This window comes from Danio aesculapii, chromosome 8 (genome assembly GCF_903798145.1).
Source record: "Danio aesculapii chromosome 8, fDanAes4.1, whole genome shotgun sequence".
NCBI lineage: Eukaryota > Metazoa > Chordata > Actinopteri > Cypriniformes > Danionidae > Danio > Danio aesculapii.
The window spans coordinates 23,894,502-23,912,397 of NC_079442.1; the positions used below are offsets into that span (position 1 = coordinate 23,894,502).

Genomic DNA, 17,896 nt, shown 5'->3' on the forward strand with positions numbered 1-17,896 from the left:
AATTTAACCTGTAAATTAAGGCTTCTCAAAAACACAAAGACAGAAAAGATATTGTTGAACAGTTCAACCAAAACAAGTATGAAAATAATGGCGAAAATCCAATATTGTGCACTTCTACTATATTTAAGAAGGTCCAAATAAAATGGAAAAAAATTGAAGGTCTCTTTCATTTCTGAAGTATTCAAGTGTATTTATTATAACCATTTTGTTGAAATATAACTCACTTTTTAAATAACCATATTATGAAATATATTGTTACTTTAAAATAAAATGACACATATGGTGAAATAGAATTTTGGTCATAACACTCTTACCCTAATAGTAAGTGTTATTAAGTTAGTAAGTGAACAAAGTGAGTAATTTGGTGTAGAAAATAAACATTAAGAGCAAGTTACTACACTTCAGGAAACAAATCAACAATAAACCTGCATGAATAGAACTGGAAAAATAAATGAAAGCATGTATCAGAAAACAGGATTTACATCACTTTAATACTTTACTCAAAGACTCACTGTAAACTTAACAGGCATGGGGTATAAGAATCTGACGGTATGATAACCTTGGATTAAAATATCACGGTTTCACGGTATTGCGATATTTTGTTTTAAGAAACATTCAAAATATTTTGGGACAGTGAACATGTCAGGCTACATAATTACAATAAATCATTGACTTCTGCTGCCTTTATTAATTTCAATTTAATTTCTTTACAACTTAAAATGGCATCTTTGGACATCTTTCTTTTCTTTAGATTTACAGTATAACTGTACAGTATGCACTGTTCAGGTCTATAGCATGCTTGGGTGTTGGTCTATAAGTGATTTGTTTTTCAGATGATTTCTTATCATAGGCTGACCAGTAGATTTTGATGTGGAGTGTACTTTACTACTGGAGATACTGTTACTGCCCTAAAAAACTAAATAAAATAGTAGTGAAAAACACATTGAACAAAAAAAAAAACAAACGTTCACATATCGTAGAAACGGTGTAATCGAGATTTCTGTAGCTTTAAATCCTTGGGCCCTATCATACACCCGACGCAATAAGGCACAAGATATGTTTGGCGCGATTTGTTGCTATTTTCAGACCAACGCAACCCTAATTTTTTATATATATATATAGGCTGATGGATGTCTTCAATGGAGTGCGTACAACACTGTTTCCTTATCCACGAAAGTAGGAGTAAAGTAAAAAGTAAAAGTAAAGTAAAGAGAAAGTAAAGAGGCTGAATGGAGGAGGCTCATTCTTTATCCTCGCGCTGCAGATGCTCTGTTTAAGTGTTTTCTCGCTAGTAAAGCGTTCAGTTTTTCCACTTGCAAAGTCTGTCATGTAAATAGCAAATGTGCCATGGTGTGACTTAACTGACTCTTAAATGGAATGGGAGATGAGACTCTGAATGGTTTAATGCACGTTATTCTCAAAACACACCCATAACTCATTAAGAGAATAAGCACAAACACTGTTAGACCATGCACTGCGGCGCAAACCATATTTTTCCATCCTTAAAATAGCAAAAGTGGATTAGGTCATACCCTTAATGCTTTTGCACCATGTGCTTTAGACTTTGCACCTAGATTGTTAAAATAGAGTCCCTTGACTTTTCCTAACCTAAACTTTAAAACCGGTTATTGTCTTATGCCTAAAACTTAACAACTAAAAGTGTAATATAAATTTAAGTTCAAGTTTTTATTTCTACAGGCTTGAATTGAGTAATAATTTAGAATGTACTGTTTTATTTTTAATTCTTGCCTGAGCTTTCCTTTTTACATGTAGAATTTTTTGTAGAGAGTGTAGAGTACACTTTTAGTGTTAAAGTTTAACAATAACAACAAAGCCGAAGTGTAAAAAGACAATGAACTAGATTTCATACATTATAGAGATTAAACATTATGGCACTCATATGATCTCTCATAAATAATATTAATTTAGATGAATAAGCTAAAGTCTGATTCAGAACAGATTGTAACAAATAAATATTCTTTAACTCAGAGAAAAATAAATGATGTGACCCTAAACTCCAAAAAGGCAACATTTAGTGTGTGCTTCATACTTTTGTACCACGTTTACAGTGACATGGACAAAGAGAAATGAAGTCAGAATCATATGTTAGTGATTACCGATGTTTTTTTAAGCCGTTACACTAGCAGGTTTTAAACCCCAAGTCCTCTCCCACCTAGTTGTGTGTGGCAACGAGACTTTTCCACACTCAGAACATATGTGAGAACGGTCTCAATTTCACGCAGTGTAAGCAAGCATAAAACAACAAAAAAATAAAACAAATTTGAAGCCAATTCATCTTTTGTGAATGCCCCTCAAACACCCCACCCCTGTCCCCCCAAAACCACTGCAACTTCAAAATAACAGAAACATCTATCATCCCCTATAACTAAAGCAAGGAAATGTCTTTTTCTCATTAAACTATTCCAGTTCTAGGGGGAAGGGCTGTGTAAAACAATCTGTAACAACTTATAAGCTATAATCCAATTTAACAATGGTTTTCAATTCACGAGACTGACATACATTGAATATTTTCAAACTGTTGTAATTTTATTAAAGTTGAAAATAACCATAGCTTTTTTTCTAGGGGCAGACCACCCAGCTAGTGCAAAAGGCTGAGAATGAAGGAAATGTCTAGAAGCATTTTGAGAAAGCAATGGATTTCTTTTTTTCCCGGGCCCAAACATACATCTGATCTTGTTTTGGGGTATGTTTATAATATCCCTCATTAATTGCAGCTTCAAGCGAGCCTGAGCTTTACTTCAACATGATTATTGGGACCAGGTTGATTACGTCCCAAACAAGCTTAGCATGTTCCTGATTTTGAGGCCCTGGGAACACCGACATGTTTTCAGCATGAAATAACCTCAGATGTCAGCTTTTCAATCAGAGAAGTCTTCACTCTAGATTACCGTGAACCGGGTCACCTTCAAGTCATAAATGACTCTTACAGAGGCAACAGGAAGGAGCTATAACAATGAATTGTGCTTCCTTCACAAAGAAAGGCTTCAATATTGCTGGAAATGTCATATTACGACCTGAACCCTGGAGAACTCAACACCCCTCCAGAGATGCACAGGTTGTGGGGTTACAAATGGCCTTGCCTCAGGTGTGAAACTAACACCAAAAGAAAAGGCGAAAGAATGGCAGAGTACAAGAGGTGAATTCAGTCAAACATGACTGCAGGTGTTTTTTAAAGTCTTTGAAAACCCAGCAAGATTGTCTTATCCTGAGGATCAAATCTTGAGAAAGAAGCACAAGAGCTGCATTAACCAGAACAGGTGAGGATATATTCTTTTAGCTGGGAAAACAACACAATATCTCCTAAAAAAGAAATAAAAAAATAATAATTGGGGTTGTAAACATATTGCAATAGAAATTACTTTAGTCAAAAGTATTCCGTTTTATTTGAATCATAATCAATATGCTGGAGTTGTGAATAATTTAACAATTTAGGCTACAACGACGTAGCCAAAAATGAAAACGTTTTTCTCTTGCATTTTAAAAAAGTTTCACGTACATGACAATGTTTTAAAAATGACATGTGTTTACACACCTTCAAATATTACCCCCCCCCACCCCCAAAACACTATATTATGTATACCAGACCAGTATTTGCCACTATTCCCTTTTTATTAAACAGTACGGTGGTTACGACGTGTATGTAGAATTTGTCGAGTATGTAACATACATACATGATTGTAATGTGAAGTAAATCCCACTTTTCTGATAAAGCATTAGCAAATGCTTAGACAACAACAACAACCCTCCATGTTCTCCACCATTGTTGTCTATGTTTGTTTGTTCTTGCCGATAACTCCCTAAACTTGTACTATGCACCCACATGACATCATCCTTTTCAGACTCTTGTTTTTATGAGTTGACACAAACATGACAACAGCTGCGTTTTATAAAATTTTTAGTCCCAAGAACTCTGTTGTCGTGTCAATAAATAGGCAAAACACCAAAAAAGTGTCCATTTTTTGGCTAAAAACATTGTCATATAAACAGCCCCTTAAGGCAGATTAATAGTTCTGCATCGAGTGATCACCGTGACGGCGCCTACCTTGCACATAGTTGTGCATTTATACTTCTGCATGCTGTTTGTGTTGCTCTGCAAAAACACTTCCGAAATGCTAGTTAGCAGTAGGTTTTTTGTTCTTCTGTGTCGACTTTCTTTGCAGGTGTTTTGTGTTTTCTGAAAACCTTAACATTTACCTTAATGTGCAAGTAGCTCAAACTGAACCGGCGGACGTGCAACAACTTTAACCAAAAGGTAAACACAAAACAAAAGTTTCCATCTGGAGCTCCTTCACAGGACTCGACACTTATACACACTCACTCCAACGGACTCGCGGCTCTCAGCCCCGCCCGTACTTGTCACAGCTACCAAGCTGACCAATCACAGAGCTTGTGCTATGCGTGTAACATGTAGTTACATTTTACAGAGGTAGGTTTCGCTGGGCTATGCGACCACGTGAAGTTTGGGCCACACGCATGCGCTAGATGCAGAAGTATATATCAGCCTTTAGGCTACAGATAGTTCAGCCTGTAACAAAGCCAATTAAACATTTCTATGTACTCAAATTGTATCTCTTCTTTTGCTTTTGAAAATTGAATACATTTTAAAAAAATCTACGAAATGTATTAAAAATCAGTCAACTGATAAAAATCAACAATTGGAATTAGCCATGAAATTCAAAATTCACTTAGAAAACAGATAATTTGTTAATATGTAGCTAAAACTGCAAAACAACTGTACATGTAAGCTGGAATCTTCCAGATTTATCTGCAACTCACAGGTACGTAAGGGGTATGGAGTGCAGCAGGGCATCCATTGAATCTGGTGTGCATGTCAGTGTGTGTTGGTGCCTCCACTGGGCCCATTCATTTTGTTGCATAACATTAACCCTTGAACCTCCCTTTCACGAACAGGGGGAGCTGCCATTGGAAGGACTCTCCCAATGCCCAGATTTTTCAAGCCATGCATTTCTATTCTCGCCATTCAGCTGCAGAGTGGCTTTTGAGTGGCTCGTTTCTGAGGGGTGTGAGAGGTTTGGTACAAAAGAATTGTTCCACCCACACCCCACCCCATCACCACCACCGCCAAAACCACTGCAACCAACCCCTCCAAGATCATGACATAACTCCACATTGCCGCAAGCTCCCCTAACGCCCACCACTTCATCCCACTGAATACGCCAATCACTCGGCTGGAGTGCCGAGGGGAACGGTTGCTGGGGACTCTCAGTGATGGGATGGTATGGCTTATGGCGGCTTTTTTAGGTGGTGGTGGTGGGGGCTAGAGGAAGGGGCTGTGTGTGGCAATGCCGGCACAGGGAGGCACTTTTTATGACTGTGTTGCAGGCGGGATTAGCTGGATTAGACTCCAACTCAGAGAGACCCCCTGTGGTTGCACGGAAGTTTCTGCACAGGGTCATAGCGGCATGAACTCTCTCCCTCAAACAACCCACTCAAATCTAGTCAAAAACAGAGGAACACCTTAACTGGCACTGTGAGCAACGAACCAGTTTGGATGTGCCACTGACCGATAAGCTTGCACCTCTGCCAGCAAGCTGCTTTGTGATTGCAAAATTTGTTTAGGCCACAGATAATCTGGGGGTTCAGGGGGAAAGTAATACTCTGATTTTAACACGTCAATACCAAATATCCTTCAATACAGCAAACCATGCAGGGGGTCTAATTGGGGTTGGAACTAAAATTTGCAGGACACCGGCCCTCCAGGACCGAGTTTGGACACCCCTGATGTAGTGAATCCATACATTGACCTTCATCAAGCACTTTCGCAGAGAAGATACGATAGTGGGAACGAGGGAAAATGAAAGTTAGAGAAAAAGAAAAAGTGAGAGAGGGAGAGAAAGAGAGAGAGAGAGAGAGAGAGAGAGAGAGAGAGAGAGAGAGAGAGAGGGGGAGAGAGAGAGAGAGAGAGAGAGAGTCCCTGACCCGCAGCTGTAGCACAATGCCCCCAAGCAGCCTGTTCGACCCCTGACACAAATTTTACACCGCAGCTGCCATTTACTCCACACCACATTACCATATGTATGGCCAGCTCTCCTCTAATTATGCTAATCACCTGTCCAGATCTGCACCACAAAAAATGGATGTATTTAGCAGTCCGCTGCCTACAAATACAGCTTACTGCAATCCAGAGATGTACATTCAGAGGGGCCTGAATGGGTAGATTTTTCCACGTTGCTGGCTTCATTCAAGTACCTTCCCCTTAAGAAAAAAACTATTCAAATGAACTGGATCGCACTGCAACAAAAAGCACGGGGGAAAGTGTGTGTGTGCATGTGGGTTCGTGCACGCTCAAGGTTGGGAGGTGGCTGTGTGCACACCTACCCAAACATTCAGCGAGCTCCAACAAAATAAGATATCATTGGGACATTTCCAGTTTGCTAGGGTTTTAAAAATACATTATTTATTGATACATGGTTCTCTAGAGAAATACTATCTGATTGGCTAATTACAGGAGTCTGTGGTCAAATACTTTGATACTGCGACTGCTTCCTCAGCCTGTTCATCAACCTCACAACCCTTTATAAGAATCAGTTTCCTTCTTGTTTGCCGATAAAACACATTATTGTTAGCTACACTTTGTATTGCTAGCAACACTTCGCATCAAGCATGTTTTAACAGTCCAATGAATGTATGAATTTTAACAGTACAATGAATCTACAAGACTATTCTATTCAACTAGAATTGTAAGAAGTTTGGTTTAGGTGTAGCACCTTGGACCTTACTTTTAAAGAATTTACCGAAGCAACAATTGCAGAAAAACAGTAATTCTAGCCAAAACACAAATAACACTTCAGCTACTACACTCCCCTCCCCCTCTCACTCTCTTTCGTTGAACTCCTCCGCCCCTCGGCCAGAGCGAGGGAGGGTGGAAAGGGGGAGGGACGGACCACCCGGCATCCATGGCAGGACTCAGTGTTTACATTGCTGCGCTTCACTCTGTAATACATCTGGCATCCCAGGGCTGGACTCCCAAGTGAAGGTGGGGGAAGTGGGGGGAGTGTTAGTGTGAGGAGTGGAGAACAGGGGGGACTGAAGTGCAGTGAAACCTTTCAGAGGAAAAGAGAGGGGAAGGGGAGAGTGAGGGAGAGAGAGAGTGCAAGTCTTTTCCGTCATTTCGGTGTCTCTGTTTTTTGAATAACACAGAGTGGAGGTATGCAGAATATAAACACATGAATTGGAGGGCTGTCAGGATGCTGGTTGTGGATGGGAGTTGCTCCATTCGTATCTGTCTTCCACACACTTGCGTCGGTTTTAAAACTGTCAGGGTCGCAGCTGAAGAAATCATGATTTATATAGAGTGTAAAATAGGATAATCAAACATATATTTGGGAGCTGTAACATATTAAACAAACTTTGTTGTGTACCTACCACCATTTGGTCTTCCAACAGAAATGGCACCTCAAATTGTATGATTTTTTTTAGAAGAGGCGCATATTTCTATTTTTATTTTATCACACTTTTTACTTATTGGTAAAAACAGACAAATTCCAATTGAACTGCACTCGAGAAATGACCATATCAAGGCATATCTAAAGACCAGACTAGACTCATAGTAAGGGCCTTGCACAAGTTATAAGACCATCTAGCTTTCAGGGTCAGGGTCATCATTAAAGATATAAAGGAGCCATATCTACAGACCAGTCCATCATAGTAAGGGGTTTTCATACAGGGTACTTACATAGTAGCAACTACGGCTGCACAATAAATCGTTTCAGCATCGATATAGCAATCTGCGCATACGCAATAGTCACATCGCAGGAATTTTGAGTTTATATGTTGAGATTATAGTTTACCAGGAGCCACACAGAAGATTTTTGGATTTTTTCTTGTGTTTTTAAGGCACTGGTTTAAAGTATTGAATTTTGACTGTTTTTCTGTTATTGAATTATTTGATTACTGTGATGTAAAAAAATTTAACCGCAATGTCGATTCAGAACATTGTGGTACTCATTTAGTTTCATTTCTACTATTAAAGGTATTAAAATAGTAAACGTACCTTGTCACTTTTTGGTAAGAGTACCTAGAACAACAATACAGCACCAAAAGTGTGGAGCTAGACTGACTGCTGAAAGTGTGTTTTACATTCTAAAACCTGGTTGATTTTGGTTTACGGAGAAACGTTACTTCCACGTACAACAAGACAAGTTAATGACAACAAAGGAAGCACCATTTTTAAATACACAGCTGAAACACAACACCACAATGATGCAACAATCTTATACAGGCATAAATATACTACCCTCTTTATAACCAAGTAGAACATTTCTCATATGTTTTTCGAAGCATGTTAGCACTTATTATAGTACTGATGCTAAAGCCTAAACATGTTGTGTGTTGCATTTGTTCAATGACAACACAAATGCAAATAAGGACAAAAACCCAGGGTTTAGGTATGTACAGCATGCATTTCAACATCTGAAAGCCCGATGTAATTGTTAAACTCAAATGATAAATTACACAAATTATAAGCTGCATTAAAAATGAATCCTAACTAGGGCTGGGCTGATACGATTTTTTATCGAATCATGGTAAAAATTATGTCAATAACAATGATAAGTTCTGGACTTTTTTACTCTATATTGATCTAAGAGTCAATCACAGGGCAGAAATGTGCAACAATGGGAATTTAAAAGTGTGTTAATATTTGAGATGTACCAAATTTTCGGTTACTGAAAATTTTTTGGCTGAAAATGTTATGCCGTTTATTAGACCCTCTAATTTTTGTGGCTTCAGTCATTGTTAAGGTACTTTTTTAAATCTGGAAGCATTAACAACTTATATCGAAATGTATATCGTTCAATATGGAAAATAATTTTCGAGATTGCATTTTTGCCATATCGCCTTGCCCTAATCCTAACCCAAGACTCTGTTTGCCCAGGGTTTCAAATGACCCAGGGTTTACTTTTAAAAATGAAAGCCTGGCAACTACCTGGCAGTCATGTAGAAAACCCTGCCACATTGAACAGTCATCTAAACAACAATAGCTAAAAAAAATCCCTAACAACGGCCTAGCATTGTGGCATTATGTTTTAAGGAAAAACAAATAGGCATGGCTACGTAGTTACGTAGAAATTATGATATTAGCAAACTATCCTAGGGCTGGGCCGATAAACAATATTATATCGTATTGCGATAAAATCTATGTCAATAACAATGATAAGCTCTGGACTTTTTTACTCTATATTGATCTCTATATGTTGCACAGCAGAAATGTGCAACAATGGGAATCTAAGAGTGTGGTAATATTGGAGATGTACCGATGTACCAAAGGTGTACCAAAGATGATGCACCAAAAATTTATCGTCTGAAAATATGTTATGCCATTTAATGGACCCTTTAATTTTTGTGGCTTCAGTCATTGTTTTGGTACTCCTTTAAATCTGATATCAAAATATATATCATTATGGTTCAATATGAAAAATAATTATCGAGATTGCATTTATGCCATATCGCCCAGCCCTAAACTATCCAGAGCAATCTTCTGTATTTTAACTATCATATTTTTAAAATGAGTACTATTACTGGGTTTGAGAACAGACACACAGAGCCCACATGAGTAACCTGCTTCAAACTTCAAACCAGCTTTATCCTAAAGCCCTCAGGGCTCCGCATGCATCCCTTACAGTTCAGCCATGTGTGTCCAAGCCTTTCCGAGCACATCTAAACAGGGAGAATTCCACAAGATCCCGATCTCTACACCACATTGTGGGGAGGCCACATTCTTCAGCCACTTCCTTCATATTAAAAGAGGACTTCTTCCCAACATGCACTCCAGGTTACATACTCCTCTGCACTGGAAGCTCTTAATCGTCCACATGTTTTCACTGGGAAACCAGAGAGAGGTTGTCAATATGTCTACGCCTGTTGAATGTAAAGGCATTTCCAGCACACAATTCACACTTTAATGAGAAAAATAGAAACAGAGTATAAATAAAATGCTCTAATCGTAAAAAAAAAAATTATACTCAGATATTCAATGTAAAGACAAGTGAAACAATCCTAAATTACATGTCTTCCTTAATACTCAGATTTACAGTACATTAATCACTCATCTAATAAAATCACACTGCCCCCTGCTGGGTGTACAAAAATTTCTTGCTGGTTTAAATGAATTATTAAATGCCTTTCAATTGATCGAGCTCATCTTCCACAGGAAGGCTAGTAAACCTTCTCTCATAGTAAACCTTCTCTCATCATCACTGGCGTTAGCTGGAACCCCTCACTCTGCACCCGGGTCATGTAGCCAGTATCAGATGAGCTTTTAAATAGCGAAGTCTCCACTCTATGACCTCAGGTCCTAAGGGACACAGCCTTGTGGCCTCAAGCCTCATGCTACCCCTCCCACCCCCCCAGCACAAGAGAATGGGACAACCCAAACGCTGATATCTCAATGATTTCACTGCGAGAGTGGTCCTTCTCAAAAGCGGCCAGGAGGGGAAGGCATACAGGAAAGCGAATGTTTACGTGAAGCTGTTTTAATTAAATTCAGGCGGCGCTGGTATTTTCGTTAAAAACTTGGAGTCTGTGATTTTGAAGAGCATTTTAGATGCCTACTCGTTTCATCTGCTATTTAAACCAAATAAAAATTGCAAAAATGATAGCAGCATATTTATTTATAGCTCTTTTCTCTTTCTGCAGGAAATTTATATCCAAAGACGTCTGCTTGAGGTCCAAATTAGCGTCCAAAACATCAAAGCCGCATTCATATCAGATCAGTGAGAGGATACGGCCAGTGACTCGAAAAGCTATGACAACATTAAATACATCAATCATATAACGCTGAAAATCTGTAGAGCAACCAAACAAATTATAATGGTTGGAGCGTAACAGCCCTCAATGGCAAGTGATGAAAGCCAACATGAGATCACACTGAAATCCCATTCAAGCTGAACTTAAGGGAGAGTAAGAGAGACAGCTTCGACGAAGGGTCATTCGGAGGTCGCTAGCAAAAGACTGTTCCAAACGAAACATAAACATGCATCCTAATGGACGCTGGGCCGACATCTCCCAGCGCAGAACCTGGCCAACCTGAACTAATCTATCCCTCAGCTGTGGAGTTTAATCTAAACAAACAGATCTCAATGTTACTGCATCTGGAAGCTGTCATGTGCTTCGACATGGGAACGACTGAGGTGTGAGCGAGTGTGTGTCCGGCAACCGACTGTCATACTTCATCTGCAAACCTCCTGCACTTCTTGGAAAGGAAAAGTGGAAGTAAGCAACAACGGTAAAAAATAAAATAAAAATAAGAGCAGAGAGGATACAGCTCTGGATTAGCAAGGTGTTTGTTTTAAGGTTCACACTCAATTGGCTGTACAGTTATGCTGAAATTATTACTGACACTCCAATAGTGGACTTGAGTATCCATGAAAGCTGCACCAGAGGGATCTGACCTACAACCTGCCTCATTTACGTTGAACTAGATGAAAATTCGAGTATAATAAAGTTGATTAACAATCATTTAAAAGGCAGAAACATAAAATAACAATAATATTAACAATTTCAAAAAAAGAAGCTATGATTAATAGTATTTTTGATGTTTGAGTAAACCTTTTTGCTTTATTCCCTAGACTACTGATGATATTTATTCTAAATCTGAAACAAAAACTTATTTTGAGCATTTTTTTGTATTACATTTAAAAAGTGTCATGTTTTCAGATGTATTAATATTCATTTTAGACAGAATAATATTAATGTTTTAACTTCAGAATAGTTCAGAAATCTATATATAGTGGAATAACCTTGACTTTCAATCACAACAACTAAAAGCAATTGTTATTCTTATTAACAAAAAAGGGGGAGAAGTAATATTAGCATTAAAGGACAATGTGTTGTGTTTAAATTTGGGAAGAAATGTTATAACTTTCATTGGGGACTGATTGAGAAAGACTAGCAAAAATTCACGTCAGAACTTATCTTACTATGATCTGTCAATTATTGTGACGATGGCCTGCTGTCGTGATCTGTACCGCTCTGCAAATAGAACTAATTAGTCAAAATGCTGTAAATGAACTACATCACTATAATTTATATTTGAAATAACTTCTACATACAATGTTTAGAATCTTTTAAAATGCAAAGTATGTTATTATAAACATATATATCTTGGTACTAGTGCTTTGTTTGTAAACAATGTTTCATGTTTACAGTTTTTGGTGTTTGAGTAAACCTTTTTGTTTTATTCTCTAGACTACTGATGATATGTATTCCAAATCTGAAAAGAAAATGATTTTTTTTTTGTAATATATTAAAAAAGTGCCATGTTTAAGACAAGTTTATATTCATTTTAGACAGCACATAACCAATGCTTGAATTTCAGAATAGTTCAGAAATCTATATAAAGTGGAATGACTTTCAATCACAACAATTGAAAGTATTTGTTTATCTTATTAACAAAAATGGGGAAAAAAGCAATACTGACATTGAAGGACAATGTGTTGTGTTTGAATTTTGGAAGACACGTTATCAGACTTTCATGGGGGCTGAATGAGAAATACTAGCAAAAATTCACATGTGAATATTATGATCTGTCAAATATTATGACAATGGTCTCCTGTCATAATCTTTACTGGACTGCAAATAGAACTCATTTGTCAAAATGTTGTACATAAACTAAATCAGTATTATTTCTATTTGAAATAACTTTATCTACAACTATATGAGCAAAAATAAAAAAGATATAGTTTTCACCAAATTAGCGAAACCATTTATACGTTTTTTTTTTGTGTAGGCTTGTATTTTACGGTACTGTAAAAATATTCAAAAATGTCTCTGTCAATGTCTCAAACAATTATATTTAATTTACCAAAGTCACACAAGTGCCAATTTCACATCTGTCACATCCATAACTGAGAGATGTCACATCCATAACCAAGCTTTTTCCTCATAAATGCAAAAATGTAAAATAAAAAAAATCAATGATTTTTGTTCTATAGTGAGCCAACTCTTATCCTTTTGATTAACAATATTTTTGTGGGTTGTGCATTTAAATTCACAGAATTACTACAACGTATGTTGCATACTGTAAACACGCAGACTTTTTTGGTCACATCCATAACGCATGTTTATTTTCTTCATTTAAATTATAAAAAATGTTTACAGATTGATATTTTTCTGATCTAATAACTCTGTGGTTAGTTGTTTTGGAAAATACAAACAGAACTTTCAATATAATGTTAACATAAACTTTCTTTGTGAATCTACATTTTAAGTTTTACTGCAAATGTCACATGCATAAAGCTGAAATCACACACATACAATGTTTAAAATGTTTTAAAATGTAAAGCATGTTATTATAAACATATCTTGGTACTAGTGCTTCATGTTCGTAAACAGTGTTTCATGTTTACAGTTTATTGGTTTAAAGGCACATTTCATTGACTTTAATACCAGTCCTGGATAAACATAACATGCCGTGTATTTAAAGTCCAAAAACCAAAGCCAACTCAACCAATTAAAATAACTTGATATTAAAATAATGACAGTACAATCAATAATAAAGAAAGCCCTCATATCATCTCTGTTCATATCAAAGGATCTTTAAACTGCAGGAATGCAGATCAAAGCAGAAAGGAGTATTCGCCCCTCCCCCCTTCAAAAAAATCACCACCCACACTACTGACCCCAACAACTCACAATTGACTTATTCATTAAATAAACCAACTTTCTGTCAAAGTTTCTTCAAGCCCCATATAAGCTGCAGACTGTGTCGGGTCTGAGTGCACGTTTCTGCCTGTAGTTCGCTCGGTTCCTGCTGAAACTCGGAGACAAATCTTTTTGGAAAGTTGAACGCTGTCCAAAACAGGACCACACACAGGCTCTGTGAGCAGCGCGGATCAGATTCAACTGCTGGAGGCAGACACACACACACACACACAAATCGCACACACACACAAAATGGCGGCTATTCGTGTTAAAAACACTCACATTGCTGTCTAAATCAGAAATCCATTGATGTATCGAACTTGGGAACAATCGGAGGGCGCGCGCGCGCTATAATGTCCTACAAACACACGGCATTTGTGCGCGCGACTCTAATTCGAAGCGAAAAACGGTCTTTTCAAGTTTAACCTGGATTTCTGCCAGGATTCTATACAATAAACAATTCCTTCATCTTACATGACAGACCCCCCACTCGCAGCTTCAGGTCTGCCTTTAGAGTACACTTGAGGGCAAAACGCATTAGAAAGACTGAGGAAAACAGCTTCTTACCTTCTACCCAGAGTTTCTCCACGTCCGTCTCCAGATTAGCTGCCCTTAAGCCAACAGCAAAAGCTCCGAATATTAAAAGGCCCACAACTAAAAACTTTCCGCAGTTCTTTTGTATGTAACAGCCAAGTTTAAACAAAAGTCTTTGAAACTTTGCTCTCAACCACAGCGGCGCTTTCCTCCCAGTCGCATTCCCCTACAAGACAAGAGAGAGCAAATATTAAACTCTCATCAACTTTTTAATACGATTTAACTAAATGGCATTATTAAATGTTCATAGGTTTGTTTGTTGTTGTTTTTTTTTTTTACTAAAATGCATAATTGGTGGTTAAAATAGCATTTGGGGGGCTTTAATAACAGCATTTTGAGGAATATCCTACTGTCTTCCTTTTAAAGTAATTGTATTTATAAAACAACTAGATTTTATGGGTTATGTAATTGCAATTCCACTCATAAGATTTTAAAAGTAGCCCTGAAACATTCGTGCACTATCATATGGCAAGCCATTTAAACATCTATTCCTTAATTTACATAACAAGTACTTTGTAATTACTAGTAAATAATCTAATAGTGACTGACTGGTGTCTTTCTCTGTGACAGTTCCCTTGTAATAAGTATTTAATATAATAATGTGGGGTCACTATAGCAATAGTAACATGTAACTACCCTGTTATAGCCAGTGTCAATGTTCTCCCACGTTACTCAGACATCAGTCCAACTCCAGACAAGTATCAGTTTTATCTGCAACTATTCATTAGCCGCAAATATCTACTTATTCCATTTGTACTTGTATTAATTACACATGATACATCAGATTTATTAGACACTAGAGTACAATCAGATTCATTTATCAGTAAGATTTTAGCCAAAATATATTGTAGTCATGCCTGTAACTAGTATAACCGTGTATTTAAAAACACAAATATTAAGTTGTCTTATAAATGTCTGCTAGAAAAGCTGCTGTGTTTACTATATGGAAACTCATAGTTCATATTGAGCCACTGATAACAATGTAATATTTATTTGTCAAAATTTAGATCATGACTTAGCAAAGAAATAAGAACTGTGGCAAACTAAATGAACTACTTTGACTAGTCTTAATATTTTTTTCTTTAATAAAGGTCGTAACAAAGTGTATTTAAGCCTAATATGAATCAAAACTCTGTGGTAGCTGCTATATGGCCAAATTACTTTTTAAGCCACAGACCATGTTTAACCTGCCCATCAATTAGATGAGTTTTGATCAAATGGATAACAAGTAGACCAGGATGATACATTCCGTTTTACACCTGGTGTTTTAATCTGTTAACGCTTTTCTGATTTATGTGGGTATTTAGGTGAGCGCATGTATGGACTTTTTCTGATCTTTCAATCTAATATTTCAAAATAACACTGAACAATTTAGCATAGGGAGGCTACCAAAAATGATACACAGCAGCAGCTTTCCTTTCTGCCCTCATAGCTGCAAATCTGCACTGTGCGCTATTGAAACCATTGTGCTTTTTTTGCCTTCGACCCAAACTTATGATTTCATAAGGCAAAGTTTAAATCCCGTCTGGCTAGTGTATGTCAGAAACACATCAAACAGTGTTTAAACATTAGGCCAATTGGCAAAGAGCAGGTTATGTTTTGTGGCTGTTCAAACAAATTCAACCAGGTAAAACAACCTGACTGAATGTGTTTTTAACAACCTCTAGAAGCGGTTAAAAGTGCTTGCTACCATTCAGACACTTGAATTTAAAATGTTCCCCTAGTTATTGTATTAAAATAGCTGCACACCAGGAGTAAAAAGGATCTTTATGTTATTTTTGCTAATGAAATTGGACACAAAAAAAACAACTAATGCCAAGTTGTAATACATGAATGTAAAAACAGCTTGCCATACTACTACTCCTATTCTCTCGCCGTGTAGTATAATTGAAATGAGATGTAGTCCCACGCACAAACTATCAGACATTAAACTGAATATGGTTACAATGTGGCAGACTGCATCCTTTGGACACTGTAGCACAGAAACAGGTTACAATATCCAAAGCCGCAGATGCACGTGGGTCGCATAGCAGAAGGGACGCGGTGTGATGCGATTTGGGAAGTGCTGCAGCCATCACAGAGGGAGTTACGACAATATTTGTGAACGGAAGAGGGCAGCCACATGGATCGTGCGGGACGAAAACTACTCCCCGTGTAGATCTCATCTGAGGGGGGCTTCAATCAATCGGTTGGGGCCAACTTGACTAACAAATCTAAAGAGAGCCTCCGCTTCACTTTCAAAGCTCAGCTTCGCTTCTGACAGATAGCCTAGCCTGGGTTAGGTTGGTCGGAGAGCAAACGCAGCGGCTACAGGTTGATCCCGCATCGGGATCCCGTGGCTATCCCGTTACCTAGCGACTTCACTAAAGTTGAGCACTTTGTCAGAGCATTCCCAACAAAATCCAACAGGGCAAGCATAAAAGCACCTCTGATATCTGCTCCAGCGCAAAGGCGGCATCGCAATAGCTCGGCCGCTGCAAATACTCCAAATCCGCCGCGGCGGTCCGATAGTTGCCCCTATTTCTCCGCGTTAACCTCGGCCGATCGGGGTCTCTGTTTTCTTGCTCGGAGGAGACATTAACAGCCGAGGCCATGTTGCAAGGTCTGCGCCGAGCGTCTCGGTATCCGCGCTAGTGTATTTCCCCGCGAGCGTTTAGTGATATCCAAAGAAAACCAAGTTTGTCTCTCGTTGATCCCAGATCCGCGAAGCACTTCATACTCCTGTTTGAGACGGCGAGTCAGAGTCTGCGCCTTCCATTGCAACATTTCGCGAATCTGGAGGTCTCCAACAATTGCCCACTTTCACGGCGTCCGCTGGAAAGTTCGCGCGATCAGTGGATGCTCTGCAAACTTCGATCCCTCGGTGGCTGAAGCATTTCTGTGATCTATGTGGTCCCTCCTCAGGCCGCGCGACAAGGCGATCTCTGAGAGATTCAATAGATGTGAAAAAAGATCACTCTCCATTCGGAGACAGAGGAGGAGGGGCGTGGCCAAAGCGCTCGAGAGCCCGCCCCCGGGGCTGTCAGATGGCCGGGGTTCCTGCGCTCTGATTGGTTCCAGAAGGGCAAAAATTACTCAGCAAACACGACTATTATTAGCTGCTTAGCAACAGCTCACCAAAGTAGAGAGACCACCCAAGCCGCGAGCCCTCGTGTGTGCATCTCAAACTTCAGGGGAGTCTTAAAGAAGCAAAGCCCACTTTCTGCAGGGTCCGAATGAGGTGCGCGGGCCAACAAGAGCAAGAGCGCAGTCCGACTCCGAGTGCGCGGAGGAAACGGAGAGAGCAAAGAAGAGGAGAGTTTACTTCTGGAGACAGGGCAGACACAGCGCTTTCTTTCTTTCTTTCTTTCTTTCTTTCTTTCTTTCTTTCTTTCTTTCTTTCTTTCTTTCTTTCTTTCTTATTATTTGTTATTCTAAATTCTTTCTCTGGCTTTTCTTATACATTAAAGTTATTTTATTTAATTAATATTTATATATTCAATTTTTCAACATTTTTATAAATAATTTCTACATGTTTACACATATTTATTTTATATACACATAGGCTTTATTAATTAATGTATTTACTAACATGAACTAATAATGAACAATACATGTCCTGCATATTATCCTAGTTCAA

At 38.3% G+C, this 17,896-nt stretch overlaps 1 protein-coding gene across 1 annotated transcript in view; it reads right to left on the bottom strand.

The window, feature by feature from the left end:
* ptch1 (patched 1) overlaps nucleotides 1-17,234 on the bottom strand; it is a 103,158-nt gene extending 85,924 nt beyond the window's left edge. The window contains exons 1-2 of the mRNA XM_056463453.1: nucleotides 16,704-17,234; nucleotides 14,251-14,443 (exon numbers count right to left, since the gene is read on the bottom strand). Of these exons, the coding sequence (XP_056319428.1) occupies nucleotides 14,251-14,443; nucleotides 16,704-16,871 (361 nt within the window). The 5' untranslated portion in view covers nucleotides 16,872-17,234. The remainder of the gene's footprint in view (nucleotides 1-14,250; nucleotides 14,444-16,703) is intronic.
* Nucleotides 17,235-17,896: the final 662 nt, after the last annotated feature.